At 45.0% G+C, this 19,939-nt stretch overlaps 1 protein-coding gene across 1 annotated transcript in view; it reads right to left on the bottom strand.

Annotated features, from left to right (window-relative positions):
• Dlst (dihydrolipoamide S-succinyltransferase) overlaps positions 1–17,906 on the bottom strand; it is a 22,765-nt gene extending 4,859 nt beyond the window's left edge. The window contains exons 1-11 of the mRNA XM_021178536.1: positions 17,786–17,906; positions 17,219–17,252; positions 13,494–13,542; positions 10,426–10,481; positions 10,239–10,313; positions 10,003–10,058; positions 9,510–9,621; positions 6,782–6,934; positions 6,056–6,132; positions 5,078–5,175; positions 748–878 (exon numbers count right to left, since the gene is read on the bottom strand). Of these exons, the coding sequence (XP_021034195.1) occupies positions 748–878; positions 5,078–5,175; positions 6,056–6,132; positions 6,782–6,934; positions 9,510–9,621; positions 10,003–10,058; positions 10,239–10,313; positions 10,426–10,481; positions 13,494–13,542; positions 17,219–17,252; positions 17,786–17,848 (904 nt within the window). The 5' untranslated portion in view covers positions 17,849–17,906. The remainder of the gene's footprint in view (positions 1–747; positions 879–5,077; positions 5,176–6,055; positions 6,133–6,781; positions 6,935–9,509; positions 9,622–10,002; positions 10,059–10,238; positions 10,314–10,425; positions 10,482–13,493; positions 13,543–17,218; positions 17,253–17,785) is intronic.
• Between the last annotated feature and the right edge of the window lie 2,033 nt (positions 17,907–19,939).

Raw genomic sequence — 19,939 nt, 5'->3', positions numbered from 1 at the left:
GAAGAGAAGAGAAGAGAAGAGAAGAGAAGAGAAGAGAAGAGAAGAGAAGAGAAGAGAAGAGAAGAGAAGAGAAGAGAAGAGAAGAGAAGAGAAGAGAAAAAAAGAAAAGCAGGCTTGGGAATCTTCCAGAGTCTACATTGGATTGTTAGAGTACATGTCAAGTGAACGAGAACTCTGAGAGATGCCGAGAGCAAAGAAAGCCCTCCTGTGTGCCTAATGCACGGCACTCAATGGGGAACAGACTAAGGATTTTAGGCTGAGGACTGCAAAGTGTCACTGTCCCCTCTCCTATCTTCTAAGGAACACAGAAGTGCCTCAACACAACACAAAACAAGAAATGCAAGCTAGATCAACACTTCAGCGCTGAGAAGAGGAAAGACAACTGAGTACGAAGCCCAAGCCTTCGTAATAAGGCCCCTAACCCCATGTCAAAGGTCAACCTGGAGCCTATGCCAAACATGAAAGTCAAGCCTCCAAGTAAAGGGTGTGTGGGGGTGAGGAGCAGCCAGAGCTTGAGATTGCCCATGATAAGACAGCTTGGGAAGCCAGGCTATCCCAGAGCTGCCTACTGCCAGAGTAAGTGCCAATTCTGCCCACTTGGTGCAGAGAAAGTAATTGTGTTACCATTACTTTTAGTATTTGGTGAAGGTGATCATGTTTCCATAGACTGTGAATAAAAAGCTTTGGTGACCCCTAAATGTGGCAGCAGGTCTGTAGTCTTTGCCACACTGGTCTCAGGAAACTTACCTGCATTTACAACAGGCTGCTCCTGCAAGGCGAACGCCGAAGCCTTCACAAATGCTGACATGAAGCCTAATTTGAGGTTATGTTTTTTCAGGAAAGCATCTTTGTGCCGAGCTCTCATCTCTTGTATGTTACTGTAAATACATGATGCAAAGAAACTGTCAGTGAAGCTCTGGTGTGTATACATGCACATACTGCCACAGGCTAAGTGTCGAGGACTTCTGAGAAATGCTGGCAAGGGCTTTACTCCTGAGCTGTGCTCCCCAACGCACCCCTGCATCCTACCCTTTTTTTTTTCATTAAATAAATTTATTTGTTAAAATAATATAACTCCAAATACAACTGTTGAATTTGCATTGAGTTATAATGACAATTCATGTTTCAATTGAAATGTCAGGGCTCACCTGACACTGTTACAAAACAATAAGCCGTTGTTCACTTTTCAACGGTCAGTTGTATTAGAGTCCAACAACTGTGAACTGGATCTCTGGGGAACCCCAAATCAATAACGGTAAGTCTGTTTTCAAAATCTACTGCAGCCATTCTAGAAACCCTGATCAAGGTTTAATAGATACACGAGGACAAATTAAACAAGAGGACCCCCATGGTCTTCAACATCTGATTGGCTGAGAATACAGTTAGAGCTGAGCCAGTGCTAAAGGGGGGGGGGGCTACTGATGCATCCCACCCTTTTAAAGTCTAGAGACTAGGTGTACTGAAATTGCATGATCTAGCCTTAAACTTGCACTTCCTCTGCTTCAATCTCCCAACGAGCTGGGATGCCTGCCACCAGAACAGCTACAGCCCTAGTTTGGACTTTCACAAGTTTTCACACATGTATGCAAATGGATAGGCTTTCCCTTGGCCTGAAGCATCTAAGTTCAAGTTTTGAAACATTCTTTAGTGGTCAATGCAATAAAGTACTCTATCACAAAATACCAGCCTAGAAGAATCAGCGCCAACCTGCCCTTTAAGATGGTTGAGCCCTTTTAAGGCGATCCTTTTAGTTCTATGAGTCACAGATTTCAGTGACAGATAATCTAAAGATCACAATGAATACTACCATTCCAAACAGCACTACTAACCATATGTAACTATACGTAGGAGCTAAGTCCAATATTCTTCCAGGCTTGTGCAAAGTCAGCAGACTCACTCTGTCCTCTGAGTTAGCACTTCTTTCTACTTGCTCATGAAACAGTTACTAATGTGTGGGGGAGGGACTGGGCTGGGCACCAAGATAGAACAACACACAGCGTCTGCCCTTAAGATTAGTTTCACTGACTGTGGTTTCCTTGGTATTTAGAAAGCGGCTCCGTGTGGGCTGTGGCCTGTCTTTCAGATTCAGCGCTGGGCTTGCCTCTGAGAAGACTCTGCAACTTGAACATCCTCTGGTCTATCAAGCTAGCCCCCACCCCACCCCACCCCCACATACACATATGCATTGCAGAGTTAGTGAGAAATGCCTCTCCCATTGTTTTCCCACAGGAAGGTCTATGATTATAGGAATACCATTCCATGATGAAAATTGAGTTGAACTTTATCTCAGGCCCAAATGCTCACGTCTCCCTTTCCCCCTATAATGGCTTAATTCAACATTAGCAGGAAAGATAAGATGTGGTACCCTTTAACTGCCCACTTCAGACCTTTTGTTTTTGAAAAAAGGAAATTTTCCTAAGGGGACTGATTGGGTTTAAAATGTTTATTTTCCTGGGTCTAACCTCATTTAGTGCTAGAATTACCACCCTAAAGGCATTACTGCGAAAGAGGCGTGGTGGGTGTCTCTGTTCTCAGACCTGTCTAGATGCCATTTTCTGGTCATTAAGGAGTTTCTATTTCAGAGCTTAGCCCTTGGAGGCAAAGCTGGGCCAGTGGAGGAAGGGGCAAGTCTCAGAAAGACTCCTCTGGGCTTGCTGATAGGCATAAGACCCAAAGGGCACTCGATCTAAACCACATTACCGGCTACAGTGAAGTCTCAGGCCACTGCTAAGTGACACTAGATTGGCTACTGAAAGAAGATCCAGCTATTACACAGATTTGCAATCAAGGATGTTGGGCCAACTGCATCTTTTAGAGATAAAAATATTTACATGCTTCGTCTTAAGAAATGGGTAAAATTTCAAAGTCCAATTTAATTTGTGTACACTTTGCTGCTAATGCAGGAAACACGGCTGCAGCCTTTGAGATTCATTAGGAAAAGTCCTTCCCTACATTATGGGCTTCCCAATAAAATAATGACATCTAGTGAAATTAACCAGATCCCTACATACATTTCCAATAAACAAACTTCCTCACTGAGATGCAGAGGGAAAGACTTAATACTCAAAGCAAAGGGAGATGGGTACCTTAGAGACATCATCTTTGACTTAATTCATTCTTACACTGATATTCAAATACAGATCCAACCTTCACCATTCATATCCTATGTGGACTGTTGGCAAAAAAAGAAAAACAAAACCTAGATCTTTTCTGTTTCTTACATTTTCTTTACAGTGCCATGATCCAAACTGCTAAAACTATTTGGAATGACTTTCTATGTAACACTACTTAGCATTTTCGTGTTGTTTTGTTTTAAGTTGAGACAGGCTCTCGTTTTGAACTTTATGCAGCTAAGGTGAACCCTGAATTGTTGGTCCTCTTGCCTCCACCTCCCAAGCACCAGGATGACAGATGTACACACTATCCCTGGCTTACATGCTTGTCATTCAAACTCCGAAAGCAAACAACACTCCCTTCTCCACTTCATACTCATTTTTATCTTTTTGATGCTTTTTTTCCTAGATTTTATTTAGTGTTCACCAAAATGAGATAGCAAGATCCAAAGAGCTTTTACACTCATCTCCATAACTCCCTAAATTTTACTTTAGTAAATTGCATATGATAAACACTTAAAATACTTGTTAAAGAAAACTATTTTCTCTTTCCCAAAATGCTGATACTTAGATACATCAAAATGTTGAAAAAAACAAGGAAATCAACCATTAGGCCATTCAGGAATGGGTGTAGTGAACTGGGGTTTTTTTATATTTTAGAGTTTAACTGTTTAGGGCTAGGGAAGACATCCTCGTTCCCAGGTAAGCATGAAGACCTGAGTTTGCACTCCAAAATCTATATAAAACCAACCAATCAAACAAACCATCCTGGGTTGGTGGCACACACGAAATCTCAGAGTTATAGACGTAGGAGATGCACAGATCCCTGGGGCTCACTGGCTAGTCAGCTTGGCCTATTAACAAACTCGAGGCCAGTAGAAACCTGCCTTAATAAACAAGGTGGATGATCTTTGGCTTTTATATGCATGTATGCACACCTACACACTCCCACATGTACATATATGTGTGCTTGCTTGCACAGACACACACACACAGACACACACACACACACACAGGAACTTAATTTAGTTCCAATTCCATAATCCAAACAGGGCAGAGTAAGAGGTGGCAGGTTTCTGTCCTTTTGCCTGCTAGATTCTGAGTTGCTTGGGAACTATACAAGAAAAAAATCACTGTCAGAAAGGAGAGTGTGGTGTCCTTTTAGGCACATTGTGAAGGGTTTCCCATTCCAAGGGGAAGAAGTGCTAGAAGTGGGCCATTTCTAGCAGCAGGACATGGTAGCACCATCACCATCATCCTCAGCTACAAAGAGAGTTCAAGCCCAGCTCAGGAAACATGAGACACCGTCTCAAAACCCACCCACCAACCCACCAACCAACCAGCTTGGGCATAATGGCACACACTTTTAACCCTAGTACTTGGAGGCACAAGCAGGCAAATCTCTGTGAGTTTAAGGCCTGTCTGGTCTACATAGTAAGTTCTAGGCCAGCTAGGACTATATATTTGAGACCCTGTCTCAAAAACCAAACAGAGACTGGAGCAGTTATGAGAACCTAAATGTGGGCTTGTACTCATGTCAGTGAGCCCCCAAGATCTGTAACTCCAGTTCTAAGGGATCCCTTTTCTGCCCTCTGTGGGCACCCCTGCTCCAAACTCACACATATACATAAGTAAAAATAAATATAAAAGCCTAAACAAAAATGATTACCCTAGGATAATTTATCAGAGACCATAATAGTTCAGGCATGAAAGTCCAAAAAACTAAGCTTTTTACACTGCAGTAAAGCTCACTCTTTTCTTACATGCTTTCTAAGTCACTCCATTATTAAAGAAGTAAACTAGCGAATTAAGCCAGTGGGTCATGCTGCATAAGTCAGCAAGGAGCTAAGCAGAGAAATAAATACCTCTGCCAGGTCAAGCTAGTTTTGGAAGCAGCAGAGCAAGTTCCCGTGTTCTACTTCTAGAAACACAGATATGGGGACTAGAGGGACTAGAGATCCCACCTCATGTCAACCTCATTGAAAGTCGTCAGCATTGCACACGTGTTCTGGGCTTCCTTCAGACGCTGGGCAATGCGCTGCCGCATCCTGTTCATTTTCTCCTGAAAGGGAAGTGGAACGAGTTGACCATGCGACCATCCCTAGTCAGTGAGAGGACTCAGCCTGTCAGCGATGGATGACAAGCACTAGAGACCCTCCCGCCTCTGCCTCCTAAGTGCTGGGATTCATGGCATGTGCCACAATGCTGGGCCCAATCACTACAGTTAAAGCTAGAGGCTTTCCCTTTCTGGAGTGGCCTCAGCAAAAACACAGAATCAGAGACCAAGGTTTTCACTCAGATATACCTGAAATTTGACCAAGAACAGAAGCTCAGGAAATAGTGTGATTTAAAAACCAAAACCAATTTACAAAAGGAAGACTGTGGTGTAGATGCAGCCAGCTTAAGAGTCATTTCAGAAAGGGCGACTTCCCTTGATAAAGACTGGCGTGAGAATAGCTACTTGGAGAGCGGAAACGCTAAAGCAAGCTTTTGAGGCTATAGTATTTTTAGGAAGCATTGTCAGGCAAAGAACCCACACTCTTGACCATACTTCCTTGAGGGCTCTGTCTGCTCTGACAGAGGACTGCTACAATGCAGCAATCTGTCCCCACTGGTCCCCAGCTGCGGCGAAATATCCCGGAAGTCTAGAGAGGGAGCGCTCAGCAGACTACGTCTGTGACAAGCATGTGCTTCTATTCTCTGCAGACACTTTACTCAGCGGAAGCGTTTCACCAACAGCACAGTACAGTAGGAACCCCAACATGCGGAAGACACCGAGTTCTAGTTATTCCCTCTGACAGTTACGAGACCATGAACAAGTAACTCTCTCCCCCTTCTCAAGACCAAGGCAAAGAGGTACCAGCCCTTTCTAAAGGTGACCACACTCCATTACTCTCCACAGCGACTCTCTGCCACTTCCCTGGAAGTTGTCGGAGGCTTACCCGATGTTCTGAACGCAGACCTTTAGCAGCTCCTGCCTCAGCCAGTGGAGGGGTAGCAGTGGGTTTTATTGCAGACACTGAAAATGAAGAGAGTGCACAGCTACATTGGACAGGGACAGCAATACTTTCTGCACCGTATTAACCCTTTACCCTCAAGATACTAAAGTTTATCAGCATCATTCCAAACTCGCAGATGGACAGCCTAGTCATAGAAGTAATGAGACTAGTGTCATATGGTTAGCAAATAAATAGATGGCTGGTTTGCAAACCCAGTTCTTCAGCAAACCCGGTATATTCAGAGCCACGGCATCAGACTGCAACTGTGAGGGTCACGAAGTCCCTTCTCCCCAAGAGACACCTGAGAGTCAGAGACTGTAAGGCTTAAATCTTGACTGTCAATTTGACAGGACTTAGAACCACTGGGAAGATAGAACCTGGCCATGTCTATAACAGTTTTTCCAGAGAAACTGAATTCTTGCTCCCAGAGTGGGGAGACTTACTGTGAATACAGGCAGCACTGTAATGTGGGCTGGGTCTGGAAGTGAGTAGCGTTTAGCTAACAAAGTGATTGGAGCAGCAGACGATCTTTCTTGGCTGCAATGCCATGTGACCATCCTCCGTGCACTGAAACCACACCTTCCCTGCCACAAAGGACTCTCCATCCTCAAAACAAGCTAAAAGAAATCTAAGCAGCTCTCCGTAAAGTGCTCTGTTACAGGGTCTTACCTGGTTTGCTAGCAGGAGGCTGTGAGGGTGAGGGCACTGGTGGCATCTGAGTGAGCACAGGTGCTGCGGGGGGAGGAGGGACCGCCGGTGCTGCGGGCTCTGCTTTGTGGGCTGGAGCAGGGGTTTCAGCTGGTTTAGCCTTAGCAGGAGCAGCTGCACAGAGAGAGAGAGAGAGAGAGAGAGAGAGAGAGAGAGAGAGAGAGAGATGCCATTGGTACCGCTCCATGGAAGGCAACTAACCGCAGCTACTAAAGAGGATTCAGAGAGAAAGGTCTATTTCCATCCTCAAACAAATGTCTCCTAGGTCCTTGCTATAGGCAAAGCATCAAGTGATACACACTGACACGAGCCACTATTCTCTAGTCTCAGGTCTCCCTAAATGTTCTGCTGCCTTCCTGATTTCACAAATATTAACTAACATCTATGGACTTTCAAAGCACATACTAAGCCCAAGGAAATAAAACTTAAGCCAATGATTCTCAGCCTTCCTAATGCTGTGACCTTTAATACAGTTCCTTATGTGGTGGTGACCCCTCCCCCCACAGCCACTTCATTGCTACTTCATAACTGTAATTTTCATACTATCATGAATCATCATACAAATATCTGCTATGCGTAGGTTTGGGGGTGACCCTTGTGAAAGAGTCACTCAACCTCCAAAGGGGCTGCGACCAGCAGAACCACTGTTTTAAGCAAAAACAACAAAGCAAATGAAAATGTTAAAATGCACACATAAATGTGACACGCTGCTAACAATCTACTATTTTAGCGTTAACATGTATAAGAAATACTCTTTCCCTTTTGTTTTTCGTTTTTTTGTTTTTGGTTTTGGTTTTTGGTTTTTGGTTTTTGAGACAGGGTTTCTCTGTGTAGCCCTGGCTGTCCTGGAGCTCACTCTGTAGACCAGGTTGGCCTTGAACTCAGAAATCCGCCTGCCTCTGCCTCCCGAGTGCTGGGATTAAAGGCGTGTGCCACCACGCCCGGCTCTCTCTTCTTTTTCAAGACAACCTTTCACTGTGTAACCCTCCCCTGGAACTCTCTGTAGACCAGGCTGGCCTCAAACTCACAAAGATCCACAAAGGTGTGCACTGCCACCACCAGGCAAAAGGAATACTCTTAACCATTAAAAATTTTTTTAAAAAGGAGTGGGGGTGGGGGATATAGCTCAGTGGTTAAGAGCACTGACTGTTCTTCTAGAGGTCCGGAGTTCAAATCCCAGCCACTATAATAATGGTTCACAGCCATCTGTAATAGGATCCAATGCCCTCTTTTGGTGTGTCTGAAGACAGTGACAGTGGACTCATATACATAAAATAATTCTTAAAAGAATGTTAAAAAAACATTTATTTTAAATAAATAAATCAAATTGAAGAATTATTTTATCATTATTAACTGTGTATATGTACACATGAATGGAGATGCCTATAGAGGCTCATTGGAACCCGTGGAGCAGGAGTCTCAGACAACTGTGAGCTGCCATGTAGGCACTGGGAAGTGAACTTGGGTCCTCCGAAAGAACAGTATCTACTTTGATCCACTGAGCCATCTCTCCAGCCTCTGAACTCTTTAATCTTCAATGAGCATTTGATTAAGATGTTATTTTGGCGCCTGGAAAGATGTCTTGGGGGGGGGGGGGGTCCCAGCATGAATCCTGACAGGTCCATTCATCTTGGCTACTTCAGATTTTTTCCCTTTACTTTGAACTTGACCTTGCCCTGACCAACTTTAATGGTCCAATCTACCATCTTTCTGCCTATCTTAACAGTTAAATACTCTACAAAAACCTTCACTTACAAGTCAGAAAAGCAGATTTTTCTAACCCCCAATATTGACTACAGTAGAGGCATCTTTCTTTGGCATTTCTTCCAAAGAGAAATGTCATTTTTTCCTGAGAAAAATGTGAGAAGAAACTCCACGGAAAGGGGATGATTCAGCGGTAGAGACACACGGCACCAAATCTGACAGCCTGAGTTCGAGCACTAGGGCCGGCCCATGTGACAGGAAGAGAAAACTGACTCTCAAGTTACCCACCGACCTCCACACGCGTGCCTTTGTATGTACACTCCCCACACAGATACACACACACACAAATGTAATCGTAAAGAAACAAGGAAACTACACTCAATTGTCGACACAGTGGCTCTCAGGGCTGACTATATGCCAGAATCCCTTAGGACAATGCTACTAAACTAACAATAATCCAGCTATTACAGCAAGTGGTAAATCAGAACTCTCAGGAGCTGGAAGCCTTTTCCTTTGCATCTTTTTAAAGCTCCATGTGATCCAGGTCAGCGCAGGGAAAACTACTCTCTTCAGATTCCTGACTTCTGTTAGTCTGACCGTCTGTCCGTCTGTCCATCCATCCCCGTTCCCCACCCCATCCCCCACCCCACCCCCTGGAGCCGAGGACCAAACCCAGGGTCTTGTGCTTGCTAGGCAAGCTCTCTACCACTGAGCTAAATCCCCAACCCCCTGTTAGTTCTTTAAGAAAAAGATCCAATCTGAGAAATATGGAAAGAACAGAGTATTGTGGGATTTTAAAATTACCCTGTTGGCTTAGAACTTGACAATGAAAGTTCACCATCCATCAACAGGATTTCTTCTACCCCTCAACTAAAGGTGTAACTAGAATGCCAGTCGGAGGCAGGGGAGTTGCTAGGACAGTATGCTCAGCCTCAACCCCACCAGGAAACACTGGAGACCTTGACCACCCGGAGAACTTCTTTACCACCAGTTTTCCTGAGTGTGAACAGAGGAGTTCCTCCTTCAACTTTGCCCCCATCGGGTACCAAAAGAGCTTCAATGATGCCATTTGCTGGTGAGGGAACCTGCACAGAAGTCTGGAAAGGAAAGAGATGGAGACAGAGTCCGGCATTTGTATCGCATTAGTCAAGCAGGATGAGTAGAAAGAGTTACAACATTGCTACATCTGGATATTACATCTCCTCCACACACAGAAATACCTATTTTTCAGTAAGAATTTTTTCAGTCAGAAAAAGACAAGTGATTGCTATCTTGAGGATTCACCTTCTGTCTTTTCTTAGAAACATTAAAACATGCTTTAGTTACTATGTTTCCAAGTGATACAAGGAAGAAGACTGAAAGCAGCCCAGGAACCACAAAGAAAACAAAGTAGCTACTGATTCAAGTTACTAGTGTACACACTACATAGGACTGAATAATCAAAATTAATCCATAATAAATCCCTAGGATGAACCCACCTTGTCTGTCTCAATCTCACACACCACTTCATCTTCTGCAACCGCATCTCCAACAGCTGAAAGACAAAGGACGCCTGTTGGCTGGGAGCCTCAGGGCCTCTATTAGCCCATTGTGTGAAAAGACCACTTTCCTACAAGACTGGGCAGGAAGTAGATGTGGATGTGAAGAAAAGGTGGAGCCAGTTCCCACTTGCTGTGCTTCATGAAGAGACCTTAGTTTTTAACGTAAATCTCACCTTTCTCCCACCTGACATCTCCCTCTGTGACAGACTCTGCAAACGCTGGGGTTTGGACTGTTATCACATCATTCTCTAGAGAAAAACAAATCAGGAAAACCACAAGTGCTCATTCTGTCTTTAATAAACTCACTCAGTTGTTTCTCTTCCCAGTAAAAGTCCATTCACAAGAAATCAGGTACTTAACTGCACACAGCTGTGGTTTGGAAGAAGCGAACACTGAAGACGCTACCACTGTTAATGCTACAAAAGAAACACAAATGTTAACTCTTTTAGAATGTGAACCACTAATATTTCAGTCCAGTCCAGGTACCAAGGGTTACCTACTTAAACTGGTGAATCTTAAGTAGATTCTCATGCAGGGGAACTTGTCAAAGCACACATGTCAGGCCAGACCTGGACAGATTCTGACTCAGCAAGTAGCATCCCAAAGCCTGATGATCTAGGTGTCTTAAATAGTGCTTGGTACTAAAATGAAATGTCACCTCTCAAAAGAGTGAGGCACACTGGTTCTATGAAGTAAAAAGAATCTTAGTCCTTTGCAAACTAACCAAAATGACGTTTCTTCCCAATTAGGTTAACCAAATCCTTTGCAGCACACAGATATGCCAAACACAAATGTGTTACAATCCTCGGGGTTAGATTTCCATAAGGCAGCAAACTGAGAATAAACTCAGAAGCCAAAAGCAAAGTATTAGGCAACCACTAACCCCACCCCCCAAAATAATTAAAAACAAAAACAGCAACAAAAAACAAAACAAAACAAAAACACCCCCCCCAAAAAAAAAACAAAAACCCCATGGTATTTCCTCTAACATTCCCATGCAAAGAGGCAGCACACCTGCCCTTCCTGGACTCACTGCAAAGGAACTTCAAGACCATGCCGTTTGAACATGGGATAGTATAAGCTGGAAGGTGATATCTAGCACCCTGTGTACAAACTCACTAGGTTACACCTGAGGAGCGGAGATACAGACTATCTTAGCCTGGTTACTAAGGCTATCTGCCATCAACGGTTATTTATATAGTTTGAGAGAATGAGTTAAACTGATGAAAAAATGTAGGGGATCTTCTCAACAGGTTTGTTTTGTTTTGTTTTGTTTTTTCGAGACTAAGTATCACTATCCCTGGCTGTCCTGGAATTCAATCTGTAGATTAGGCTGGTCTCAAACTCAAGAGATCTGCCCTGCCTCTGCCCCCTCAATGCGGAGATTAAAGGCCTGAGGCATTCATTACCATAACAGGTTATTTTTATAATACATAAGTAGATTTAACTGCCTTTTAGCCCTTTCTCTTTTATGTCAGGATAACTTTAAAATGTATACACGTAGTATCTAGGGGAACAATACAAAAATACAGCACACAGAACACTGCGTATAAAGTTGGTATATATACATAAGAATCTAATAAAAACATATGTCATGAGCAGAGACTAATGTGGAAAAGAAGGGGTTGCTCTGGCAGACGCCTAGGAAGCTGGTGCACTGGCTACTCTTGGAAGAGATGCTCAATGTGCTAAGGATAAAAGACTTATTGCTGGGCAGTGGTGGCTCACGCTTTCAGTTCCAGCACCCAGTGGGCAGAGGCCAGCCTAGTCTGCAGAGCATTTTCCAAGACAGCCAGGGCTACACTGAGAAACCCTATTTGGAAAACAAAAACCAAAACTGATAGCCTTTTTTTAGACTTTTGAAACATGAAATTACCTATTAAGTAAAAAGCAAAGTAAAAAAGTTTTATATTAAAAAGGTCTTTTGAGCAGGTGAGATGGCTCAGTGGACAAGGTCTGCCAAGCCTGGTGGCCTGAGCTTGATTCCCTGGGACCCACACAGTGGACAGAGAACCAGCTTCCCACAAGTTCCACATGCTGTGCTCCCATCACTGCTACTACACGAACAAATGCAATCAAAGAATATTGTGTAAAGATCTTTTAAACAAAATAGACATGCGTTGAAGAAAAGACAGCATGCGACACAGACGGTGTTACTAGCATGCCACTAGCATGCCACAGTTGAGGGTGATCAAGCGGAAGTTTAGAGTTTTCCACAGTTAACTTTAGTTATGTGTTGTATTTACTACATAAAGTCATGATTACTCCTCATTACCCCACTCTCCATTTAAACTGAACAAGTAATATGTTTGACTCTCTGAGTCATTTTTTAAATTATGAAAGCATTACTTGCTTACTGCTGAGTATTAGAAACAGAAAAAAAAAACCCTTTATAATGGAATTACACATCAAAAACTGAAATATTCTATAAATCTTTAATTTCTTTCTTATCATAGTGGGAACATGTTCAAACACTACAGCTTAGCCGCTGGCTGCTTGTCCCTTTTGAAAGGAATTTGAATATATAAATTCTCCAGTAAAGATTCTTAGCAATAACATCTCAGAGCCAGGCATAGTGCATACGCTTTTAATCCCATCACTCCAGAGGAGGCCAGCATGGTTTACAGTGCTAGTTCTAGGGTAAGAAACCCAGTCTTAAAAAACCCAACAAACAAACCACAAAGATTTCAAGAGTTTTGTACTTGTAACAGCACGCTAATGAAACATTTTGGAATGAAAGCAAAATGCATTGTGCTGCGTAAGGAGAAAGCTCTTGTTCCTGCCAGGGCTTCACCCTGTAATGAGGCAGCCCACAGTTCCTCAAGAGGTGCTAGAAAGCAGCCTCTCAGAACCCTAAAGACGCTTGGAATGTAAAGTAACTCAAGTAAGTGCAAGTTACTCTGGACCACACGTGGATGGCCCGCCTCCAAACTCTGCATTAGGCAATAATAGTGTTCTTACCAATCCAGTCAAAAGTCCTGGGCTTAACTGGTCTTTTGCATTTACTGATTTTAAGACGACTAACAGTGCTACCAAGAGAGAGAGAATTCTCTCAATTCTCTGAAGCAAACGTGACCTCCAGCCCTCAGCTGCACTTGTATCCAACTAGAATATTAGGTTCTCTTAGATGCCCATTCTAATTTTTAAGAAAAAGAATAAGAAAGATAGTTTCAAGTTAACACTCATTATACTTTAACTACCTGCGAAGGTCCAGTATACTTTTGGTCCAACACCTGACCACTGAGCTGATGACAAAGGTAGATTATGATAAAAACGACCATGACCATCCAGGATGGGTCTATGGATCCAACCTAATGCTCTTAATGTCTAGAACTGGAGATCCGTGAAGACGTCGGAGTTTAAATTTAGAATCTGTGTCTAAGTAAATCTACCACGGGCACATATCCGCATCACCCAGTGATACTTACACCATCTTCCTGCTGTCAGGGTAAGCTGGTCCCCGACAGAAGGAGACCCCTGCAAGAAACAAACAACTCTTAATCAACAGCTCCTAATCCACGCAGGATTAAATAGAATTATTCATCCCACAGAGCCCAAACAGAGTGGGCCAGCTTCAGGCAATGGCAGAATCTTTATCATTTAGAATCCTGCTTCGCAAATGTTCGACCTGCCTTATTGGCAGCATATAGGTATGGGAGAATAAGAGTGGATGTGCACTTGGAGGGGAAAGAGGTCTGATGTACAGCCCTAAGGCTTGTATAATCTACCTGCCTTAAAAAGTCATGAATTTTCATTAGCCTACTATGTTTGCATAATAAAATGTCTCTACTACCTTTGAAACTTGAAAGTAGACATATGATAGCTTGTCCCGTGACTTCTTATAACCTGAGGCAGAGGAGCTGATCTGGGTGTAGTGGATGAGGCTAGAAAGTGAACTGACTGAACCCTAGCGGCAAAGACTGGGTGGCTTTAGGTCTTCCACTTGTCCTGAGCAGAAACCACCTCTCCCCCTGTCAGTCTACCTTCCTCTGAGGTGCGCTTTCCACCTGGTCACTCTTAATAAGATGAGTCTCTGGGAGTGCCAATTCAAAAAGGGTAACTTGCCCTTTTCTCTGACCCTGGCCAAAGGTCACTCTGGGGTCTTACTGTTTCTGTGAGGACTCCCTGCCCGCCCGCCCTTTTCTTTTTTTTCTTTTTTTTTTGGTTTTTCGAGACAGGATTTCTCTGTGTAGCCCTGGCTGTCCTGGAACTCACTCTGTAGACCAGGCTGGCCTCGAACTCAGAAATCCGCCTGCCTCTGCCTCCCTTAAAGGCGTGCGCCACCGCGCCCGGCTTCCCCGCCCTTTCTATAGCTGCTAGCCCACAACTTCCACTGCAGAACAGGGGTGCTCCCCGACCCTAACTCAAAAGGCCGCCATCGCCCTCCTCGTGGCGTGGCAGCGACTAGATTCAGTTTGCCTGACCTGCCATTTTTCTCTCAAATTCTAATAAAATGATCCTTGAGCAAGAGAGGGAGGGGGATAAGGGGAAAAGGGAGAGGAAGAGGGGAGAGCCGCTACCCACTAAACCAACTGTCCTTATCATAAATTCATTTCCCCAATATCTACTACCCACAGCTGCTTCTTCGGAATATATTATTTGTGTTTTCTTTTTTTGCTATTTGTGTCTATTAATAACCCTTTCGACTGAGAGACAACTGGTCCTTATGTACATACACTCCCACACAAACATTCCCAGAGTCAGGTCAGCCAGACATCTCTGTGTTCAGCAGCCAATGAGTGCAGTGCAGATTCTAAGCAGAGCCTGTCTTTGAACTAGAACACAGCAGCCCACACAGCTTTTTGAAAACTGGAGTCCTACAAAATTTATCCTATAACAAGTTTTATTTGTGCAGAACTGTAGGCTCATAAGGAGATTTCACACAATGGCCTCTTCATTTTCCACTCTCAATAGCAACTCCCTGAAGTAGAATAGTCACCTGCCATTATTTCTATTTCATATACAACTAGGTTGGTGACTAGCCTAACCAGAATATGTGAGTCAAGATGCCCACCCCTAAGCACAAGGCTTTTCCTTTTCCGCACAGCTTAAAAAGTGGAGAAAATACTTGTTGCATCTTCCAGCATTCCTAGCTGAGCAGAAAGGTCATACATAACTGAGAATGCACTATGGACCGTGCTTGGAGCCTTATGTCCTCCTGGCTTAGGATAAAGTCCATACACTTTACAGTCCTCCACCTCCTCTCTATCTCCAGCTTACCATTTGTACAACTGCTCAAGTCTCTTCCTGCTTGGAAACATTTGCACAGGAAATTCCCTTTGCCTGGAATAGCAGTTCCCTGGCTAACTCGTACATTCTTTTAAGTCTCATCTTAAATGTCCCTTCTCTGGGCCTTCTACTCTCTAACCTCCCAAGCTGGGCTTTATTATCATACTACCCTCACGTCTTCTCAGCCTGTACTTAGTAACCACAATGCTATTTTCTCCCTAGGGTACATAACCGTGCATTTGCTTTGTCTGTCCAGCTAGCCCAAGAGATTCTTGCAGAGAGAGACAGGCTGTATCCCTTACCTAGGAACCTAGGAAGAAGCACTCTAGCCTACTGACTGAGTTCGGACACAGCTCAGATGACTGCTAAGAGTCTTGCCCAGCAGGTACAAAGTCTTGGGTTTGAACTCCAGCACTACATAAAACCAGGCATGGTGGTGCAATCCTGTGATCCTAGCACTTGGGAAAGAGAGGCAGAATGATCAAAAGTAAAATGGCAGCCTCAGACTACTTATCTAGTTTGAGTTCAGCCTGGGCTATATCAGACCCTATCATTCAGACACAGACATACTCTGGGGAGTTCACAGGAAATTCCAACACTTCTTTCAGTAAAGCAGTTTGAGCAGAGGAAGGAGTTAGGTAAGCCTCGTTTAACCAATAGCTTTGCCTGAGTGACCTTGGCCTCGAAATCGAGGACTATGCTACCAAATCTCACTTAGTTATGGTTAACCCAAAACTGCACAGAAAGCATTCAGAACAACGCCTGGCACGAGAAAGCCTACATACATAAGACTGAATCTTTCAACAAGTATTTTGCCAGAGCCAGATGTGGTAGCACAAGGCTGTAATCCCAGCTCTCTGAGAAAGAGAGGCAAGAGGAAGTTCAAGGCCAGCCTGGTATATGCATAGTGAGCTCTAGGTCAGACAGTCCTAACAGCAAGACTTTGTCTCCAAAAATAAAAAAGGGAAGGTGGGCAGGGATAAACACATATCTGCCAGGCACCTGATTAAAAGTAAGCTATGGAAGGTTGTTAATAACTTTCTTCTCTACCAAAGACAACAACCCACACACAGCCACGAAAATGAAAATCCAAACTTCCAGGCTTAGGGGTTCAGAACAGGTACTACGATCCCGCAGAGACCCAGGCACCGGGCATTTCCCAACCAACCTGCAACTCCAATTACAGGGGATCCCACACCTCTTCTGGCCTCCGTGGGCACAGAATGCCAAGTGTGTACACAGTACACATAAAGAAAAAGAAATTTAAGGGAAAAACATCTAAACTTCCGAGAGCCTCTACACCATCATCTTCCTCAACATACTGTTTCCTTTAACTGATGGCTTCTGGCAAGTCACTTTGTTTCCAATTCCAAAAGAATGCCACACCTGTTTCCTTCTTCACTGACTTCATGCATTCTACCCCTTTCTCTCTCTTCTTCTTCTTCTCTTCACTGACTGTCACATCCTGCAAGCCACAACTTTAATGTCACCTATTTAAACCTGTTCTGTCCATGTTTCCAAACACTTACACGATTGATGATCAGCAATTTACACCATGCCTTTCCCTTACGCCTTAGGCTCCTGGAGGACAAGACCTTTTGCATTGTTTTATTTCTAACGAGCATCTAGCACAGTGCCCTGACAGTGTAAATTCAGTAACCGTGGGCCGCTGGTGTTGCTCAGTGGTTAAGTGCTTGCCTCCCATGCCCTAGCTTCCATCCTCAGCACCACAAAAAGCTGAACAAAACCCAGTAAGGATGTGCCGGGTGAGTACACGACAGCCGTTATAGTTAAGGGAGTCTTTTGCTTCGCATCTCTCTGAATTCACTGTCTTTAAATACCATGAGAAGAAACATCAGATTTCCTCCCATGCTGCTCTGCCCACGAGAAGTGCATTTTAGGTGACCGCAAGGGCAGAACTTACCAGGCAGGGAACGTCTCCCTAGAGGGCAGTTCCCCTGTTGAGAAAGAAGACATTATCGACGTCACCCAAAATGAAAAGAGGGGGAAAAAAAAACAAACATTTTTTAAAAGTGCACGTTTATCGTGCTGCTGACAGGTAGTGACACGTTTATCGTTCTCTTAACTCCGAAAGTAGACGCAAAACACCGAGTCGGCCAAACTCTGTCATCCTCCCCTGAGCCTGCCGGGCGCTAGTTTGGAGACCGCGAGGAGACAGGCCGCGGAATACGGTTGGGGGCCGTGCCTCCTCCTAACTCTAAGTCAATGTCGCTGCGGGCGCGGCTCCCAGCCCCGGAGCAAAGGGTTCGGGACAGCGGGAAAACGGCCGGCGCGGGCTGCCTGGGAGAGGACAGGGGCTCCGGGGCTCCGTACACGCGGCTGGGCGGCTCCGCGGGCGTCGGCAGCCACCGCGTCCCGGTGCCCTTGGTGGCCGGCCTGGCCAGCACACAGCGTCCCTGCCCTTCGGCCTGCCCGTCCGCCCACAGCCATGTTCGGCACTCATCGGAGCCCGGGCCCCGCCAGACTGTACCTTCTGGAAGGCAGAAAGCGAGCGGCTGAACGCCCGGGACACGCAGCGTGACCGGGACAGCATCGCGGAGGCAGCGGGATGGAGGGCGGGCGGACACCGGATACAGGGCCCGGCAGCAACCGGAAGTGAGACCGGCCGCGGCACCAGCCAAGCGGCGAGGGGTGTTCGGAGCGAACCACTAACCGTGCTGGGTGCCGGGCGGTGTGAGACGGGCTAGCATCCTTAGCGGTCCCAGCGCGGGGCGTCTGTGGCGCTGTCAAGAGCGGGCCAGATTGGGTTAGTATTCTTCGAGGACAACCATCCGGCTACCGGAGCGCCCCCGGGTTCAAGCCTTCCCTGCCTTTCCTGAGAGCTAGTTCTGTTTGGCGCCGTTTTCTGCTGCCCCCAAACCTAGCCTTTCTGCCTCTGCATCCTAGGAAGAGAGGGCTATGGCTAGGAACTTGGATCTCAGGCCGATAATTAGGCTTATGTGGACTTGGGCAGGTCCTTTGGAGGGTCCAACGACCCTTTCAGTGGGATCATATATCAGATATCTAGCATACCGGATAATTACATTACAACTCACAACAGTAGCAAATTTACAGTTATGAAGTAGCAACAAAATAATCTTATGGCCCGGGATCACTACAACAAGAGGAACTGTATTAAAGGACCTGTAAGACTTCACCAACTAGTCCCACTGTGCTTTAGCTCCTGATTTTCTCCCGCCCCTGAACAAACTCTCCAGCCAAGCTAACTGTGCTCCACCCAGCTTGTGAACTCTGGAAGTTATTTGTTACCCAACTCTGGGAATGTGACATACTAATCTTATGGGGGTTACACTTTTGTTCAATGCCATACCCCATTGGCAGAGGTTGTAGAAACGCTTGTAGGCTTCCTGCGCCCCCTCCCCCCCGCAGCTTTGTGTATATCATTCTGCCCATTGCCTTACATTGAAAGCACTTGCCACCCTTACCCTGCTTACTTGCTTGCTCTTAAATCCCTAGGCCTTTAACCCTGGCTTCCTAACAGAAATAGTATTCCATGAGCTCAGCTGAATAAATATCAAATTAGTGTCTGAATGAATAAATGAACCACGTAGTGCCTTTGATTTCTTTTATTTGAGTTATTTTGCCTAATTTTCAAAACCTTCACAAAGCCTCTGCTCACCAAACCCTGGATCCAATGGCACTGGAATCTCGGAGCCTTGGGCAGAAGCCCTGATTAGAAAGAGAGACATCATCTGTCCCAGCTGCCGCTCACTATTGAGCCTGTAATGCCCTTCATCTGTTTCCTTCCAAAGCTTCCTTAGCAGGTCTAAGTCTTCACTTTCACTCTCTCCACTCCGCCTTCACACCTCTGTCAAAGATCCTTTGTTATTGCAGTTAATCCTGCCACTCCCCTGCTTAAAGTCTTTCAGTTGCTACTGCCTGCCTGTCTATACAGCCCAAACTCCTCAGCTAGCCCAAGCACCTAATTATCCGGCTTGTGGCTTCTGAGCTTTGTCCTCATTTTCACAGATACCATAATTCACTGCTGACCATCTGCCCCATCCCCACCTCACTCCCGACCCCACCCACTGCACTATTTCATTCCCCATGTTTGCGTCCGCTGTTCCTTCCTATTTATCTAGGGGCTTTTTAATTCCCCTTTGAATCTCTTCCTGAAACCTTTCCTATTCCCCTCTGGCAAAGTGAGCAGGTACTTTATGCTTCCTTCCAAAGTAGTGTGTCTCTGTCACTACAGTGCATCACTACTGTGATGACTTGCTTAGAACTGTCTTGGAGCTGGAGAGATGGCTCAGTGGTTAAGAGCATTCATTGCTCTTCCAGAGATCCAGAGTTCTCTTCCTGGCACCCGGCACGAGGTGGCTTACAACCACCTTTATCTCCAATTCCAGGGGATCAAACTCCTCTGGCTCCATGGGCCCCTGCACATCCCCCCCCCCCAGAACAGACACACAAAATTAAAAATAATAAAGTTAACAACAACAAATCTGTCACTTCTATTGACTAATTAGGAGGGAAGCAAAGGAACCACTCTCTTTCTGAATGGTCTGCTCGAAGCTAGCCAATGAGTAACTGAGAAAGGACTACATACTTCCATGCTCACAGCACTTTTGAGGAACACAAGAATAACAAGAATAGCCAGGAGGAAAAAAAAAAAAAAAAAAAA

This window comes from Mus caroli, chromosome 12 (assembly GCF_900094665.2).
Source record: "Mus caroli chromosome 12, CAROLI_EIJ_v1.1, whole genome shotgun sequence".
NCBI lineage: Eukaryota > Metazoa > Chordata > Mammalia > Rodentia > Muridae > Mus > Mus caroli.
This window is presented reverse-complemented; position numbering and strand designations above follow the sequence as displayed.